Below are 17,644 nucleotides of genomic sequence, written 5' to 3' on the forward strand. Positions count from 1 at the left end.
TACAGACAGTAGTAGTGAAGTCATTTTCAAAGGTCTATCACCTACCTCTAACAACCCCTGCAAGGCAAACAGAATTCCGTTAATCATTGATAGACTCAAGAGAGAACAACATGATCAACACTGGACTGTATTTCCGCTACCTCCACCTGTCCCGGCTTCAGAAAAAGAGAGTTTCAACATTTGATTAGGCAAATAATAAAATTTTTTTCTCGTATAAACACTATATGCCTAGAGCCACAATCCCCATGCTTCAGACATCATTAACAGTATTTAAACTGCCACGAAAGAAATCTGACTGGAACTAGAACAGGCCAAGGAGACCAATCTTTGTCCACCTTGACACTACTGGCACTTTGGATAATTCTCTGTGGTGAGCGGGGACTGTCCTGTGCATTGTAGCATGTTTAGCAGCATCCCTGACCTCTACCCACTGGATACCCCCAAGTTGTGACAACCAAAAATGTCTCCAGACATCACCAAATGCCCTCTGGCAGGAAGGAAGTAAAATCTCCCCACGGCTTAGAACCACTGGAACGAGCCGATCTAACCATGTTCGATGAGAGTGGAAGCTTAGCTGGTCCCATGCCCGCAGGCCCACGCTACGCAAGTCTGTGCTTTACACTCACATCTGCAAGAATGTCTTCTAAAGCAGGTAACATTCAAGAAGGCCAATTCTGAAGACAGTCCTGTTAAGCAAATCCTCTCTTTTTGGCCTAACCCTCCAAATCCTAACGTTTAACAGTTACGAAATATGCTATGCAGTCAACATCTTTAGTGAAAATTAAGTTGTATGTCTAATTTTGTGCTTAAGAAACAGGAGTGGCAGCATGGAGGGCTGGGCCTCATTTTATGGTGTGGCTGAGTAATTTGTTGTTTCCCGGAGGTCGTTCCATAGGGTCCAAAGACCATTGCTCAGCGCATTCTTTTTGGAATCAGACTATGTTTACTTAGCTTTTGAAGTACTCTGTGGCTGCCAAGAACCCTCAGGATGATAAACTGAAATGGGACAGTTGGTATTTAACGGAGATTTTTCTAACGCTATGAGGAAAGAAAGATTCCAACATTTATTTCACTTCCTCATCTTCTGAATTATTTTGATTCTTACAATTATGACCTTGGGGCAGATTTTTATGCCCAACAGTAAAAACAGAAAAGAGGAACAAAATTGCATGTCTGGTTGCCATCACAAGCAATGTCAGATACAACCCGGCAAGACAAATTTTGACCATGGTCAGATGACTTCATTAGAAAATCAAAATTCGAGAATAAAAGCGGTAGGAACCATGAAAAAGAATCACCATTTGCCAAAAGAAACATCTGTCTGGATCAAGCAAGTTTATACTGATGAACTGAAAAAGGATGGAGAAAACTTACCTTGCAGACTATAAGAAATCTAGTTAAAAATAGATGTATTTACATTTTTAATTACCTTGATCTGAATTCTTCTCTCCAAAGAAATCTACATTATTCAATTCTCAGTGGCCTTAATATAGATGAAAGAAATCTTAAGTTGACCTGTTTTCTTGGTTAGCCGCCTTACAGAACTGGGTAATCCCTCCTTGAGTAATCCTTTCAAAATGGCCTATGTGACTGCTTAAGAAAGCAGCTTTCCCACTCTGCAGTCCTATAAAATGACCTTAATAGCCAATTCACGGTTCATTGGAAGTACTGACCAAACTTCTACAATGTCACACTTTTGGCAGAGAATATCACCAATCTCTTGATTCCAGGATAGCGCATTCTTACCACCATGTGGCTCCCCGCACTCCACCCCAGAGAAAAAGCCTCCCCAAAAAGTAAAGAAGGTCCCATCCATGACAAGAAGCCCACACTGACACCACACTGGCAATTGTTTTTTTATGGTCTCTCTCCAGAAAAGAATAGGCCATTGCACTAAAGCAAACGTTTTTTAGATCATTGCTTTATTTCACTATTGTTCAACAACAAAGTTCATTCCTCTCAAGGTGGATCTTGACGTGTTGTGTTCTCTTCCTCGTTCTGAATAAAAAAAGGTAATGAAGAAAAAGCCTGTACTTTTGGAGACCTAGAATCTTTATTTATGCTAATAAGCTTTTGACTGCAATTTCGTGTTACGGTGTTTCCTGCTGGCATCTTGGTGGCCACACGGAGCTCCCCACCCTCCAGGGAAGATGGCTGTCCACAACTACCACCATTGAAACCAAAAGTAAGTGTTGAAAAATGCACCTTTTACAATAAAAAAGTAGAAACCAATTCAATTTCCTTTTTTTTTTTTTTTTTTACGAATATAAAGTTTCTTGTAAATATGTACAGTGTTTTGAGCTAGTTCTATATAGCAGGAAGCATTTCACAGATGAGACACACAATATATACTTTCGGGGCTGGAGAAGCCCATTTCTCATGGAGATCCTAAATGAAATGCCAAGACTGAAAGACCAGTTTCCAGTGACCTTTTCAAATACTTGTGGACCAAGAGACAAAATCTTCAGCAAACATTCAGTCACATGTGCCCTGGGCGTGGGAGGAGAGGGAGTATAACCCCAAAGACTCCAAGCAACACATAGAACGCGACAGCAGGACATTTGCCAAGGTGGGACAACGTGGAGGTTTGTAGGCGTTTCCGACAAGAAAGCACTTAGGTTAAGAGACGAGCAGGAAGGAGCCGGGATTTGGGCCGGGTTGCAGTCTGGGAAGGGATCGGAACCGTGGACACGTGGTTGAAGAAAACACGGTCATGGTCGCCTGCTGCGGTGGAAACGGGTCTACCGTTCAGCCTACCTAGGATGAGCCTTGGCTACTGAGGCGTGCCTAAGTCGTGGAGAATCCAAAGCAAGAGATGCCTTGTGGGAGATTAAAGGCAGAAATAAGGCCGCTAGTTAGCTTGCCAACTGCAAAGCCTCTAGGTTGGTTCTATACCAGTTGCCAGGAATTTCCTACTCTACTAAAGGGTAGAGAGACGGTGGGAGCCGCACTGCACCTAATGAGGACCCCCAACCCGGGCAGAGTTGGAAAAGTTGAGCTGCGGCTTCTTTCTCAAACTTCCTGGTCTTAGGTCTAGCCCTAGGGAAAGGCTCCCTTGGGAAGTCACAGTTTTGTGGGGTAGAACCGCGCTGGATTGTGTGTGAATACAGCGTCGTCCACCAGGGAGTCAGCAGGGAAGCATGAAGGCCGGAGGGGATACTGAGTGGGAGGTGGTGGTTTGCTGAAATCCTTCTCTGGTCGTAAGGCTTGAGCGTTTTGTTTTTTGTTTGTTCAGTGCTACAGACTGCAGCCTGTGGTGGCCAGTTAGTTGGCAAGTCGTCAGAGGGTCTCGATTCGGCGGGAGGTATGGGATGGGATTAACACGTCGGCAGAGTAACCCAGAGGGGTCAGCCAGGTGGGGAGCACATGCAGTGAACCGCCATGCAGAACTCCTGGACGGGCCTCCTCCCCATCCCAGAGTGGGGACAGTGTGCTGTCACAGACGAGGTGTGCACCCCCAGGCCCCTCCCTGACCCCGAGACCCATTAATGCTGGGCTCAGAGCAAGTCTATTGCATGCTTTCCCAGCCAAAGCGACATGGAAAGCGGGTACAGCAGGCTGGGGATGACGCTGAGGGGCGAGAAGAAAAGCTTCGCGAGGTCCCTTGGCCCCAAGTCACTGCCTCCGAGCTGAGGCCCGACGACCTCCGTACATTCTCAGCTGGTGGGAGGGGAAGGCGTCAAGGCCACAAAAGGCAATGAGAACAGTAAACATTAGGCTGCGACATCACCCTGGGTGGAGCAGGGCCACCTATGAGAAATGGACAGGAACAAGGAGGAACCCACGTGAGTGCAGGAGGTTTAGCCAACTGATGGGGACGCTTCTACACTACATTCCAGTAGCAAAGACCTGGTGGTGTGATCTAGCTAAAAAGGACTACAACAGGAAATACATTGCTATTCAAATCTATTAAGAATTCTGTTGTCTTTAAAAAAAAAAAAAAAAAAAGAAAGAAAGAAAAACCAACCAATCCTAGGATCTTGAAGTGGCTAGTTAGGATCCTAACCACGTGGTAGTCAGCATCCCGGTTGGTTTCCGTTGATGAACTGGTACAGGCTAGAGCTAGGTACAAAAGTTTATGAATGCTCTGAAAGAGTAACAAAGTGCAAAGAGATGACTGCAGGAAGGTGCCCAGAGGAGGCACCGAGCGCTGACAGCTCCGAAGAGCCTCAGCCACCTGCACCTCCTGGAGACAGGGGTGTCCATGCCGAGGTGGGTCGGGGCCCGGCTGTGCCAGAGGGTGGCTGAGCAGATGGGCGCTGGGGTCCCCTTCAGCGCAGTTCCCTAGTGTATTGGTGTTTTCCTGCAGACTGAGATGAGCAGTTGGTTTTCCCGGCTGACGTTTATACTGAAGACTGGTCCCAGACCTAGGAATAAAACAAGGAGAGGAAGGTTTTAGCCATCAGAGGCCTGGTCTGTCCCTCCAGGCGCTACCAGTGAGCGCTGTGCAGGGCAGCACCAACTCACAGAGCTTGGGGTCGGCCAGGGAGTGAAATTCACTGAGAAACCCCAAAGCTGTGTGGGCACATGTGTACACGCACATACAATTTTACTGGTAAATCAAAAGGGATAAGAAAAAAACATCTGGATGGCTTTTCCTCCTTTCTTTACGAGCAAAGGTGCTGACGGTGAACTGCAGGTGACGTGAGGAGGAGAAAGCCATCCAGAAAACCAGCTCCCAATGACAGAAAGGTGGCTCTGTGCAGACGGGGCTCCGGGAAACAGCAAGCCCGCCGGGAAGGCACGGGGCCCTCCCCCGCTCACGGGACCCCCGCCCCCGTGTCTGCAGCACACCCACGCGTCTCCTCAGCTGCTCACCTCAAAATCATACAGACAATACACATGCACAATTTAAAAATTTGAAAAAGTTCAAAGTTCTTCTGGAAAGCAAGTGTTGTTAACCAGTTTCTGTGTAGCCTTCCAGAAAGAAACTTATATGTGTGTGTGTGTTTCAAGAAAGTAAAGCATAGAACATTCTGTATAGTACGCTATCGTTTGTGTTTAAGAAAGGAGAAAACACATACACATTTGCCGACATGCACAGAATAGCTCTAGAAACTGCTAACACTTGCCTCTGGGAAGGGAACAATTACTCTTCGGTAGCTGTTACATTTTGAGATACAAACACACACGTTCTCCTTTTTAATCACACACAGGTTATCCATTTGCTTAGGAAGCCTCTTCTTAAAGTTCATTTTCTCCCTAAACCCGTATGTCCCAGGAAGCCTGAACGACAGGACTGGGGTTCCTATCTTCACAGCAGTGGCCCTGAGGAGCCTCAGCTCCCCGAGCCATTCCTGGCCTCCAAATGTTGCCTCACCTTGTTAACCTGGGACAGCGGGGTCCTCACGGCTCCTGCAGGCAGCCGGCCCCTGCTGCTGTCTTCGAACAGCCTCCCGGGGGACCGCTCCCTCCGCGTGCTGAGCATGCGGCCCGGGGACTTCTCCCGCTCCAGGGGGCGGCCAGGAGACTTGTCCCTGCGCAGCTCTGTCCGCCCCTCGCGGTAGCGGTGGGGTGTGCTTGGCTCTCGGGGGTGGCTGGGGCCTTCGGGTGGCGCCGGGCTGGAGGCCACGCGCTTGGTGATGTGCTCGTTGTACGTGGGTGGGCCTCGCTTGTTGGGGCTGCTGGCGACAAGAGAGGGAGGTCAGGAGCTGCAGAGCCACAACCCTGGGGGACTGGGGGGCATCCTCCTTCTTCTCTGAGCAACCCCCATGCCCCAGCTCACCACTGATGATTAGAAAAAGATTAGACCTGGAGTCCCTCAGCCTTTCTGTTTGATTTTGGTAGTGAGGACAAGGAAGAGAGCAAAGACAACGACGAAAGAAAACCAAGCTTCCTGGTCTCAGTGCAGCTTTGGTACACGGAGCACCTAGTGTGTGCCGGGCCCTGTGCTGAGCTCTTTGCCTGCATTGTCGCATTGTCTCGTTAAATTGTCACGACAGCTCTCTGAGCTACGAAGCATGACCCTCATCGTGCAGGCAAGAAAGCGGAGACAGAAAGAAATCAGGTGACTCGCCGGAGCTAGTGAGTGGTAGAGCTGGGATTCCAAAAGAGATGAGTTTGATGTCATAATCCCTGTGCTATGTCTTACGGACCTAGTATTTTCCAGAGCCAAGAGGGACGTCTTCACCTGGGAGTTAAGCCTGCTGAGACCCAGAAGTCAGGGACCCACAAAGGCCCTCGGCGCAAGGGAGCAGTTTTGAGGAATCCTGTGCTGGTCACTGTCAGCTGCCTTGTCTGTCCCCCTCCTGAGCCTGGTGTTTGGTCACCTCTCCCTCCAGGTGGCTTTCCAAGAGTCCCTGGGGCACCTGATACAGATGCGGCTGCTCAGAAAGTTGACAATTCATAGCTGTGGCAATAAGATGATGGAGAGGTGTAGGGATCAGGCCTGGTATTAGGAAACTGAGCAGGGCAGACAAAAACAGTGTAGCTGGCTCAAAAAGCATCCCAGGCCCCAAAAGATGACGGTTAATAACCAGACACTTAAAAACACGGGGGCCTCTCTGCATGACCAACCCAACCCTCCTCCGCCCAGCCCTGGCCTGGATATCTCAAACGAAGACTGCAGCAGACCCACGGCCCTAACTACCTCTGTGAGGACACACGATCCAGAAATAGAACTGAAATGCGGCCTCCTGAGTCAATGCCTTCTCACCCCTGGTCAGTAGAAAAAGTTCTGGGGTCCTCATTATCTGAGCGTAATTGGGGCTGGGAAAAGGCAACCTACTTAAAATGGGGACAAGATTTCATAGTAAATGTTTATTGAGGACATATGTTGATTGATTGGGGCTTTATCTTGGAAAATAAAACTTGAAATCAGGAAAATAATTTATTTTGTCCTAGATATCTTTAAAATCTAAATTACAATGCAATTACATCACATAATGATTTATTTTGCTCTAATTTTCTCAACAAAATTGTAGCTGACATGCTATGACATTCTTTACATCAATGTTGGACTTTTGCAGTAAGATCCTAAAGAAGGTTCTTCAAAAATATTTGAGAGAGTCGGGCATGGTAGTGCATGCCTGTAGTCCCAACTACTTGGGAGGCTGAGGCTAGAGGATCACTTGAGACCTGGAGTTCAAGACAGCCTGGACAATATAGCAAGACCCTATCTCTAAAAAACTAAAATTAAAAATTGAGAGCATCAGTGGTTTTCCCAAAGGCCTATCTTAATCCTTAATATTTAAATCCTTCTCTTTGGAAGAGGTTATTGTTTTATCAACTTGTTAGGTTTTTTTCCTTCAATTATTGGTCTCTTACCAGAACCTCCCCTGTCAATTGAGACGCAACAGAGCAGCAAAGACAGAAACCCACTGGACAAGCAGAAACTCTAGAACAGGCTTGAGGGCCAAATCCAGAAGATGCCTGTTTTTGTAAATAAAGTTTTATTGGAACATAGCCATGCCCATCTGGTTATGCGCTGTCTATGGCTGCTTCCACGCTACAACAACAAGGTTGAGTAGATGAGACAGAGACCATATGGCCTGCAAAGCCAAAAATATTTACCCTCCAGACCTTTACAGAAAAAGTTTGCCAATTCCTGCTCTGCAGTAAAACACAGATGTTGGTGAGCGGAGGTAATTTTATAAGTGGTCAGTTCACAGTGAATGGTTTCACGTCATTCACTTGCTTCCCCATGCAGTGCTAACTGTGGACGTTCGGGCAGCAAATCCTCCAAAGGCCAGAGGCTCTCTGTGTTGTCTGTGCAGCAGTAACATTTGAGATAACTCACACTTGAAAGAACATCTTGAAATCAAGATTTATATTCCTCTCTAGCCATGTGGCTTTGAGATACTGAAGACAAATGAAAAAATAAATTCCAAGTAGGAAAACTACATTAAGCCTATTTGTAGTGGAAGACAAATCATAAAATGTGTCCACAGGGGCCCTTGATAAATCAAATCAGAGCGTGCTCACTGCACCAGGGGAAGAGGGATGGCTCAGGGAAGGCCATCCAGGACGTCAGATTAATGGCATCACCCAAGCCAAGCAGGCCGTCTTCCATCTCCTTATCCATTAATGACCAATGATCTATTAATACCACATCAATTTTATGTTTTTTGCAAAGAGTTCCATTTCCTGCTCTGCTAAACAGGCCAGGGCAACGAGGCCTGCAGTGCCTCACACCCCGCCAAGCCGCCTTCTACCTCTGACCTGCCCAAAGCAGTCGGCGACAAAAAGACTGTTCTATAAGCCAAGAGAGAACTAAAGACTAACTGCTGACCTTCCAGACATCCTTGGCAGCAGCAGGAAAGCTAACACGTTATTTCTGCCCCTTGTTCACAGGTATCAAAACCATTTCTGACCACACAATAGCAACTCCTTATCGAGAGATTACATAGTCTCAAAAGCAAGATGGCCTGGCCATCTAACTAGGCAATGGGGAGGAAAAAGAAATCTAATTACTTTAATTTGTTTCTGGCATGACTTGGAAATTATTTAAAGAAGGTCAGACCTTTTCAGGGGAGGCCTGTAGCCCACTAAGCAATCACTCTGGAGAAAGGGCCAAACCAAAGCAGTCAAGAGCACTTAATTATTGGCACTTCTGGTTTTTCAGCAAATTCCTGGGATTAAAACCACACTAACCAAACATTTCACATGAATTAACAACTACATCAACAAAAGAGAGACTATTCATTAGGACATAGTGCCGCAATATTAAATTGATGACTGTCTTTTCCAAGATGTAAGTATTTTGTGATATTAAATGTGGTTTCTCCACCAAACTGTGAGCCCCTTGAGAATAAGAAAACAGAGTTTTCTTCATCTCTATATCCCCGGCCCCAGAGCTCATGTCTGGCACGTGGCAGCAGGTACTTAACAATTTACAGGATAGACAAGTACGGCTGGTAATCCCATCCCGAAAATTAAAATCCTAGGTTGTTGCATTATTCCCCGGGGTTAAATAATCTCAGACCTTCTTTGCAGACCAAGGTTTCAAACTTCCCACACACAGAGCTGGATCTGGCTCCCAGCCCTCCGTGACAAGACAGGGCGGGGCCCACTTCCACATGCGGCTGCTGGGATCACAAACGGAAGCAGCCTCCAAGGAGGAAAACTCAGCAACATCCGTCAGAATTACAAACGCACGTCTGCTGTCGCCCATCAATGCCTTTTCTAGGAATTTATCCTACAGACAGATTCCTCAGCAGGCAAAAATGACACACGTACAAAGTCATTTACTATAGCAACAGACTGGAAACAACCCAAACATCCATTGGTAAAGGAGCAGTTAAGTAAATTAAGGCACAGCCATGGGAAGGAATGCTACGCAGGCATTTGAATAAAAATGAAAGAGGAAATACTTCTTACACTAGCATGGAGCAGTCGCCAAGATACACTAGGACACAGAGGAGGATGCGCAGTGTGTTATCACTTGTATTAAAAAAAGGGTGAAGAACTCTTCTGGAATGTCAGAGTAAGGACCCCCAAAACCTATTCCTCCATAAAAGCAAAAAGAACACTGGCAAAAATTGTCAAAATCAACTTTTTCAGAACTCTGGAAATTAACCCTAGTCCTTTAGTCACTCCTGAGTCAGGGTCAAACCCAAAGAGTTAGGAGCACCTGGTTATTTGGCCCCTCTGGCTTTCCAACAAGCTCCTGAGCTCAAAAGCCACACTGACCAAGCATGTTGCAAAAAAGGCCTGCAACAATTGGAAGAGTGTTTGTGCAAAAAAAACCAATGGAATCTCAGTAAGAACAGCAAGTTTGTGACATAGTAACCTCTCCTCCACCCCACAGCCCTCTCCCAGGTCTGTGGTAGAGTTGCTGTCAGCAGCCTGTAACCACAGCAGCTGTGCAGACCCATGGCCACTGGACGGCGGAGATCAGGATTGAAGTTTCCCAAAACACCTCATCCCCAGAAAATTGTCACTGTCTGACCTGTCTGGCTACTCCCTGAAAAAGACCCATTTTTTCAGGGCTTGTCTTTATTTGACCTGACATAGGACTCGCTCATTAAGAAAAGTCCGATGCCCAGGCAAAACAATCAGCAGCAATCGTTACACATGGCAAGTGCTTGAAGCAGTGACACCAGTCGGGGAAAATAAGAAGTTTCTTTTGGGGGTGATAAAAATGTTCTAAAATTAGACTGTGGTGGTGGTTGCACAAATCTGTGAATATACAACAAACCCCTGATTGTACCTTTAAAGGTTGCCTTTTATGGTATATGAATTATCTCAACGAAGAGTGTTTTAAAAAAAGGGGAAGAACACATGGACACACACACGCATCTACTTGTACAGTCGTCCCTCGGTGTCCGTGGGGGACTGGTTCCAGGACCTCCTGCGGATACCAAAATCTGGACGCTCAAGTGCCTGACATGAAATGGTGCAGTGTTTGCATATAACCTACACATATCCTCCCGTACACTTTAAATCATCTCTAGATTATTTATAATACCTGATCCAATGTAAATGCGCTATAAATAGTTGTTTTATCATATTGTTTAGGGAACAGTGACAATTTAAAAAGTCTGTACACGTGCAGAATGATTTTTTTTTTTCCCAAATATTTTTGATCTGTGCTCTGTTCAATTTACGGTGCAGAACCCACGGATACTGAGGGCTGACTCTATATGCGTAAAGGATCTCCAAATGGAAACACAAAAACTTTAAAAATTAGTTTCTTCCCATGGGGACCTGGGTAGCAGAGGGTGAAGAGACTTGGGAAGCATGAGAGAGCTGGAAGACAGAGTTTCTACCATACGCCTTCTTGTATCCTTTGAATTTTGTGCCCTGTGATTGGATTACTGATTTGAAAATAAGTGAAATATTAAAAATAAAATTTAAAAAGAACCTCAGTCCAATCACGTTCAGGAGGTTTCAAATTCCATGGATGCCACGAGGCGGACTGGAAACCCCAGGCCAGCTCTCATGGTCTCACACCTTTGGACCCTCATACGCAGCTTGCCTTTCCTTCCTGCCGGAGCACTCCTCACTGCCCTCCCTGCCCTCCCTTCCCCCAGCCCCTAGCCTCATCTCTGATGGGAAATCCTTCCTGGTCCCCACGTCCAGGCTGGGGCCCTCCTCTGAGCTCCCAGGGTGCTTCACGCTACCCCGCCACAGCCTTGCCCTTCTGTGCTCGAATCCACTGGTGTCTCCCCCACGGGGCTTTGAGCATCGTCAGAGAGGGGCTGTGTCTGGTTCATTCACCATCGTATCTCCCCTCGCGAGCCCAACAATGAACACAGCACAGTATCTGCTAAAGCAATGAATGCATAATTTGTGCTCCATCCCTCACAGAGCCACTGAAAATAGCCATGAGAGAAAGATCAGAACGCTCCCTTCTGACCTTTCTAAGGGGATATTTTACAATTCTCCTGGTGCTCATAAAGGACTGTGCCATTTCAGTGCTACAGATCTCAAAAGAAACAGGTAGTTCGAGCTTCAGGACAAAGTGAAGGCTGGAAAACTTCAACCAGTTTAGCAAGATTTCCTTGTGCCTTGCAGAAAAGCACACTGCCCCCAGCAACGAGGAAGAGGAGAGGGTGGTTACCTGCGGGAGGTGGAAGGGACCCGGTGGTGGTCAGTGCCGGACTCCTTCACGAGGTTTCCTTTGCAGCAGATGACCCTTAATTTATCCTGGTATGAGGACGCCAGGTAAATTGCTCCCGAGGAAATCGCAGGACCCAGGTAGCGTGGATTCGGGATTTCCAAGTATGCTCGGGCAGGGGTCCTGCAGAGTTCCAGATGAGAGTTTCCAATCGGTGCAGGTTAGGGAGAAACATGCGCCCGCCCCAACACCCTGCCTCAGCAGCTGAGGTTTCAAAGCAGGGGAGGGCAGTGCTTACCCCAATGACGAGCGGGCCTGGATCTCAATTACTTCCAGTGAGTTGAAGTGGGTCACAAACAAATAGGGTTCTCTGTAGGCTGTGTGGCCACCATTGAGGAAGAGCATGGGACACAGGGTTAAAAGAGGGAAAATGAAAATCTGGTTGCAATGCATTCTTTGACCCAGCAATCCCACGTAAAGGAATTTATCCTACAAATCCATATCCATGTGCCAAGCATCATCATGCATGTTTGAGTATATTCACTGTCATGCTATTATAGCAGAAGATGGGAAACAGCTCAACTGTACATTATAAGAGATCAGTTAAATAAACATCTATGGAACTCTACACGGCTGTAAAAATACACAGAGAAGCCAAAGAGATAAAAAAAAAAAAAAAAAAGTAAAAATACACAGAGAAGCCAAAGAGATAAAAAAAAAAAAAATACCCAAGGTACATTGCTCAGTGCATAAAGTAAGGTTTCACATAACGTGTAAAGTGTGCTACCTCACTGATTAAAAAAAAAAAGGTGGGAAAAATATATATTTTTATGTGCTTGCATTTGCATAAAGCACTGGAAGCATAAGAAACTCATAGAAGCTTTTTCCTTTGGAGAACAGGATGGAGAATTTGGGAGATGGGTAACATGAGTGAGACTTTTCATTGTATACCTTTTTAAACTGTTTGATTGTAAACATCTTTGAAAAGTTAAAAGAAAAAAAGACTGAATTCATAGATAATTAGATACTTCTGGTCTCTTAATACTCTATCTCTGTATCACAGTGTCACTGAAACTAGAGAGGGTACGACCGGAAATGTTTTCTGCCTAAAAGGGAAAGGTGATTATCATTATTATTATTTGTGGTAAATTGTTACTTTGGTATCACTATTATTATTATTATTATTATTATTTCAGAGACAGGGTCTCTCTCTCTCTCTGTCGCCTTGGCTGGAGTGCAGTGTCATTGTAGCTCACTGCAGCCTCGAACTCCTGGGCTCAAATGATCCTCCTGCCTCAGCCTCCCAAGTAGCTGGACTACAGGCGCACACCACCACGCCTGGCTAACTTTTTGTTTGTAGAGATGGGGTCTTGATTTGTTGCCCAGGCCGCTCTTAAACTCCTGGCCTCAAGTAATCCTCTCACCTCAGCCGCCCAAAGTGCTGGGATCACAGGTGTGAGCCACCGTACCCATCCTACTTTGGCGTTAGACTATTAGTCGTGCTTCCAGGTACTCCAGTCCTCATGCACTCTCCTTGCCTTGAACCTGGGCTGACCCCGTGGCTTGCTCTAACCAGCGGAATGTGGTAGAAGTGAGCAGGCCTCTGCCGGCTTCTACTTCCAGACTCTTGGAAGAAGCCCACGTGGAGAGCAATCAAGCCACCAGCCCCAGCTGAGCACCCACCTGACGGCCAGCACCCATTGCCTGCCACGTTTATGAGGCCTTTCTAGTTGTCCCAGCGCCCCTGCTGACACCACAAGAAGCAAACTGTCTAGTCAAGCCACAGAATCCGGGGCAATGATAAGCTGTTGTTTTAAGTCATTAAGTTTTGGAATGGGTTTTTATGCAGCAATAGATAAACAAAATAGCCTTGAAGGGTATTGCGGCCATGATGGCATTTCAGAACATTCACATAGGTATATGTGTACAGATATATGTGTTTACTCTTTGACCCAGTAGCTCTACTCGTAGGAATTTACGATACTATTTGACAAGTGTACAAAGATTAATACAAGGATGTTCATCGAAGCGTCGTTTACACTTACAAAAAGAAGTGGCATGACCCTACTGCTTTGCCTAGTTAGAACTGGTTAAATTGATAGGTGATCAGCTATGCCATGGGATACTGGGCGCCTTTGAAAATGACTGAAATAAATCTGCAGGGGACGGTCTCCTTTCTGTCATGAGACCTAGCAAATATTTCACAAGGCTGGGACTGTGGCCTGGTGGATGTGGCTTAGGCGGTTGGTTCATCAAGCCTGAGAATCTTTGTTGTGAGCATTTATTCGGGTGACTGTTACACGTAGTACTCGGTGTCTAACAGAATTCATGAACACAGTGTTTAAGCCAAAAAAAAAAAATTCTACGTGCAATTCTTTCCCAGGATACCAGTGGCTGGCAAAAGAGAAGCCCCCACCCCACGCCTCACGTACCAAAGGCCAAAGGTAAGCGACTCCACTTGAGATCATCCGTGCGGCTCCGTCTTCCGTAAGAGTCCACAAACACCCCAAATTCTGCAAGGTGTCAAGAGGACGTGGGCATTAGCACAGCCACAGGCAGGGTGTGCCAGTGACAGACGGAGCAAGGAGGGATAGAGCCCAGGGGACAAGTGGCAGGTTTAACTGGGTGGTCAGAAACGCAGGATCTCTGCTGAGCCACCTCTCAGTGATATTACAAGTGAGAAATTTTTTAATTAAAAAAACTTTTAATTTATCATATTTTATTAAAGAGGGAGGAAAAGGAGGAAAAGGGAAAAAGGGAATAAGAAAAAAGGGGAGAGGGAAGAAGGAAAAGAGAGACAGGGAGAGGCGTAGAGACCCAGAGACAGGGAGAGAGAGATGGAAAGACTCAGAGGTTAAAAAAAAAAAAAAAAAGAACAGAGCAAAACAAGGAAATAAGGCCAGAGAAAGAAAATGAGGAAGAGAAAGAAAGAGAAGGGAAAAAAAACTGCCTGCCCTTTGGAGAGAATGTGATCGAGTCAGACTGCATTAGTGTCCAGCGGAGGGGAGAACGCCCCGGGGTCCTTGGAGGTGCTGGAACGACATTCTCAGTACTTCCAGCAGGACCCATCCGCCACCAGAGCCCCTCTGACCATCCCCCGACCCGTCACGACCCGATCTGGGATTCTCGACGCACACACACACCCAACAGAGCAGGGGGCGGCAGCCACGACTCACCGTGGAAGCACAGCAAATACTCCTCCCGCTGCCCTGCGCCGTTCACCTGCACGATCGAGACCGGGAAACTGTTGGAAGAGGAGGCAAACACCGCAGGCGCCAAGGAATGGTCGTTCTTATCCAGGAATTCTGTAAAGGCAGGCGAGAAGCAGGGCCTCAGGAATGACTTCCGATTCTCAGCAAGGTCTGAGCCGTGCGTGGGGCGGGGAAGGGGACACAGGCCCTACCCTCAAGTGTGTACTGCTTCATGTCGATTTCGTAGAATTTATTGGTTCCGATGAGGATACTGTAATTGGTGAAGTGGATACAGCTGCAGGGCTCTGAGGTCTCTATCTCCTGAGACAAGAGAAGAATATAGAGGTGACACTCGACAGCCACACGTCCACTGGTGTTCTGTTTCTGTCTGAAGCCTCTAGCCACACCCCACAGGCGACCGCCACCAGACTTGTTCGCAGAAAGCCTTGCACGCCTCTCGGGATGACCAGTGATCCATTTGCCACCTCTTCCTATTGTTCTGTGCAACCCCAGACTAAGAAAATATGGTCAAATTACAGCTACAAAAAATGGTCAGGAATGCCATTTCAATTGCAAAGATAGAACTTTAACAATACGACATTCTTATCAGAGAAAAAAAAAAAGACTGGAAAAATACGCCAAGTATTAACAGCGGCGGGTAGAAGGAATGGTTTTGGTTTCCTTCTTTTTGTTAGCATCTAAGTTTCCAATTTGAAGCTACATTACCTGTATGATTATCATCATCATCATCATCATTGTCATTCTATCTTAATTATCTGCTTCCTAATTATTTTTACTTGTTTTTAGGCCAATCCTAATGTCGTCAAAAAAAATTGGGCATGCTTATTCAAAATGGTCGCCAGGTATCACAAAAACACAATGATTTCTGAGAATTTTCCTGAAACTAAGAGTTCAAACTCTGCTCCAGCATAACCATCATCACTGAATATTTATTGGCCACCTACAAGCACGAGAAAACTTTTAGGAAGCATAATACAGTGAAACAACAGGGAAAAATCAAACCTCAGTTTTGGTCTCAACTTGGTAACTCAGGATCTCTGCCAGCTTTGATTTTCTTACCTGAAAACTGGGGAGGACCATCCTGCTTTTTTCAGAACTGTTGTGGAAAGTGTTCGTAAGATAACTAGCTCAGTCCCTGGTACTGAGGGTGTTCAGTAAACACACAAACTAAACAACGTCCTGCGCAGAATGGAATAGTTTCTCTAAGAGGTAACGATCCTTATCTGTTATTCACCCCTCATTTCACTTTTGAGACTAATTATGAAAGCACCTGAAATAAATTAGGCTTATGATGAGTAGAGCATTCTTAGTCTAGGGACATCAGACAGCCGTCTCTGGAAGCAATTCGAATTTAATGATCTAACACGTACCTTGTCCATACCGCAGTTTTCGTCACAACTCCCTCTGGTCCTCCTCTGAGAACCAGCTCCCTAATTACATATCGAAATAGAGCTAGCACTGGGTATTCCAGAAGGTTATATTAATGGAAACCTCTAGAATCTGAGAAAGATTCTGATAACTGCGACCTGGGACTGCTAGCTTCGTAGAGAGAGCTTCTTCCTTTTTTCCACTGGTTCAAAAGAAGCGTCTCCTCCATCAGCCAACTTTCTGCTCTAACAAAATGCTGAACTCACTGGGCTGCACGGAGAGGCAGTTCCAAACAGCAGAAGATAAGCGAGATGGAAAACTGCAGCTCTCAGCAGCTCGGGAAGTTCTTCCAGAAAGGAAGGGTCTCACTCTCTAGGGAGGTCACCCCGGGCTGAAGGCCAGCAGGTGGAAGGGACCAGACACACGCAGTTTCCCGAGACAGCAGGACAGGCTAGACCACGCTCAGCTGAGGCAAAGCCTGGACTTACTTTCCGGATGCAGTACTTGCTGAGGTTTTCATTGTAGCGGAGAATGACGACTTTGCTGGGCATGGCTGCACAGATGCAGAGCCCATTCTCAATCTGAAAAGCAATCGAAGAAAGAAAAACACTGTTACCAGTGTGAATACTGACTCTGGGGCAAAACTAGGCAAGGAGTATCAGTTTAGAAGGGGGCTCTCGATTTGGGCCAGACAGTTCTGCATGGTGGTGGGGCTGTGCTGTGCTCTGTAGGATGTTCACCACATTCCTGTAGCGCCCCCAGGCGTGACAATCAAAACTGTCTCCAGCCATTACCAAATGTCCCCTGGGAGTCCAGAATTGCCCCTGCTTGAGAAGCATCACTTTAACCGGGATCCAGACACGACCTCGGGGAGTCACCTGACACGTGTGTGTCCCTCTGCTGGGGACACATTCTTTTGACAAACTTACCTTGTGGGGAGTAGGGTAGGGTGGAATCATGGAGGGGAGAGAAAAGGTTGTAGAAATTGCTGTAAGAATTTAGAGAGAATTTCGGTCCAAAGGGAAAAGTTCGTAGCTAAGACCTGTATATGCAGAGTTCTACAGCAAAACTCTCTTCTTCCTTTTTTTTTTTTTTAAATGGCAGCCGCTCCAGCCCCCTAAGGCCAGAAACAGCCACCACCACTGGCCAAAAACTCTCTTTTTCTAGAACAGCTGAAACCCTCTTACTTCACCTCCTACACTCAGATCTTTGTCGTTCACCAAGGGTGAAACAGGCTATTGCTGAAATCAGTCCTGACGTGAAGGTCAGCAGTTGATAGGACAGGTACGGGGGACGCATAAGAAAACGGAAATTGTGCCCGAGTACACTGGCTCATGCCTCTAATCCCAGCATTTTGGGAGACCAAAGCAGGAGGATTGCTTGAGGCCAGGAATTTGAGACTAGCCTGGGCAATACAGCAAGATCCCTGTCTCTACAAAAAATTTTTTTAAAAACTTAGCTGAGCCTCGTGGTGCAAGCCCAACTACTCAAGAGGCTAAGGCAAGAGGGTCACGTGAGCCCAGGACTTTGAGGTTGCAGTGAGCTATGATCATGCCACTGCACT

At 46.5% G+C, this 17,644-nt stretch overlaps 1 protein-coding gene across 1 annotated transcript in view; it reads right to left on the bottom strand.

Annotated features, from left to right (window-relative positions):
- Positions 1-1,908: 1,908 nt before the first annotated feature.
- The window catches only part of CIT (citron rho-interacting serine/threonine kinase), a 201,664-nt gene continuing 185,928 nt past the window's right edge, over positions 1,909-17,644 (bottom strand). Inside the window, exons 40-47 of the mRNA XM_012650158.1 lie at positions 16,569-16,661; positions 14,904-15,012; positions 14,677-14,805; positions 13,933-14,013; positions 11,799-11,877; positions 11,504-11,683; positions 5,321-5,624; positions 1,909-4,367 (exon numbers count right to left, since the gene is read on the bottom strand). Coding sequence (XP_012505612.1) covers positions 4,344-4,367; positions 5,321-5,624; positions 11,504-11,683; positions 11,799-11,877; positions 13,933-14,013; positions 14,677-14,805; positions 14,904-15,012; positions 16,569-16,661 — 999 coding nt within the window. The 3' untranslated portion in view covers positions 1,909-4,343. The remainder of the gene's footprint in view (positions 4,368-5,320; positions 5,625-11,503; positions 11,684-11,798; positions 11,878-13,932; positions 14,014-14,676; positions 14,806-14,903; positions 15,013-16,568; positions 16,662-17,644) is intronic.

This window comes from Propithecus coquereli, unplaced genomic scaffold (assembly GCF_000956105.1).
Source record: "Propithecus coquereli isolate 6110/MARCELLA unplaced genomic scaffold, Pcoq_1.0 Scaffold314, whole genome shotgun sequence".
Classification (NCBI taxonomy): Eukaryota; Metazoa; Chordata; class Mammalia; order Primates; family Indriidae; genus Propithecus; species Propithecus coquereli.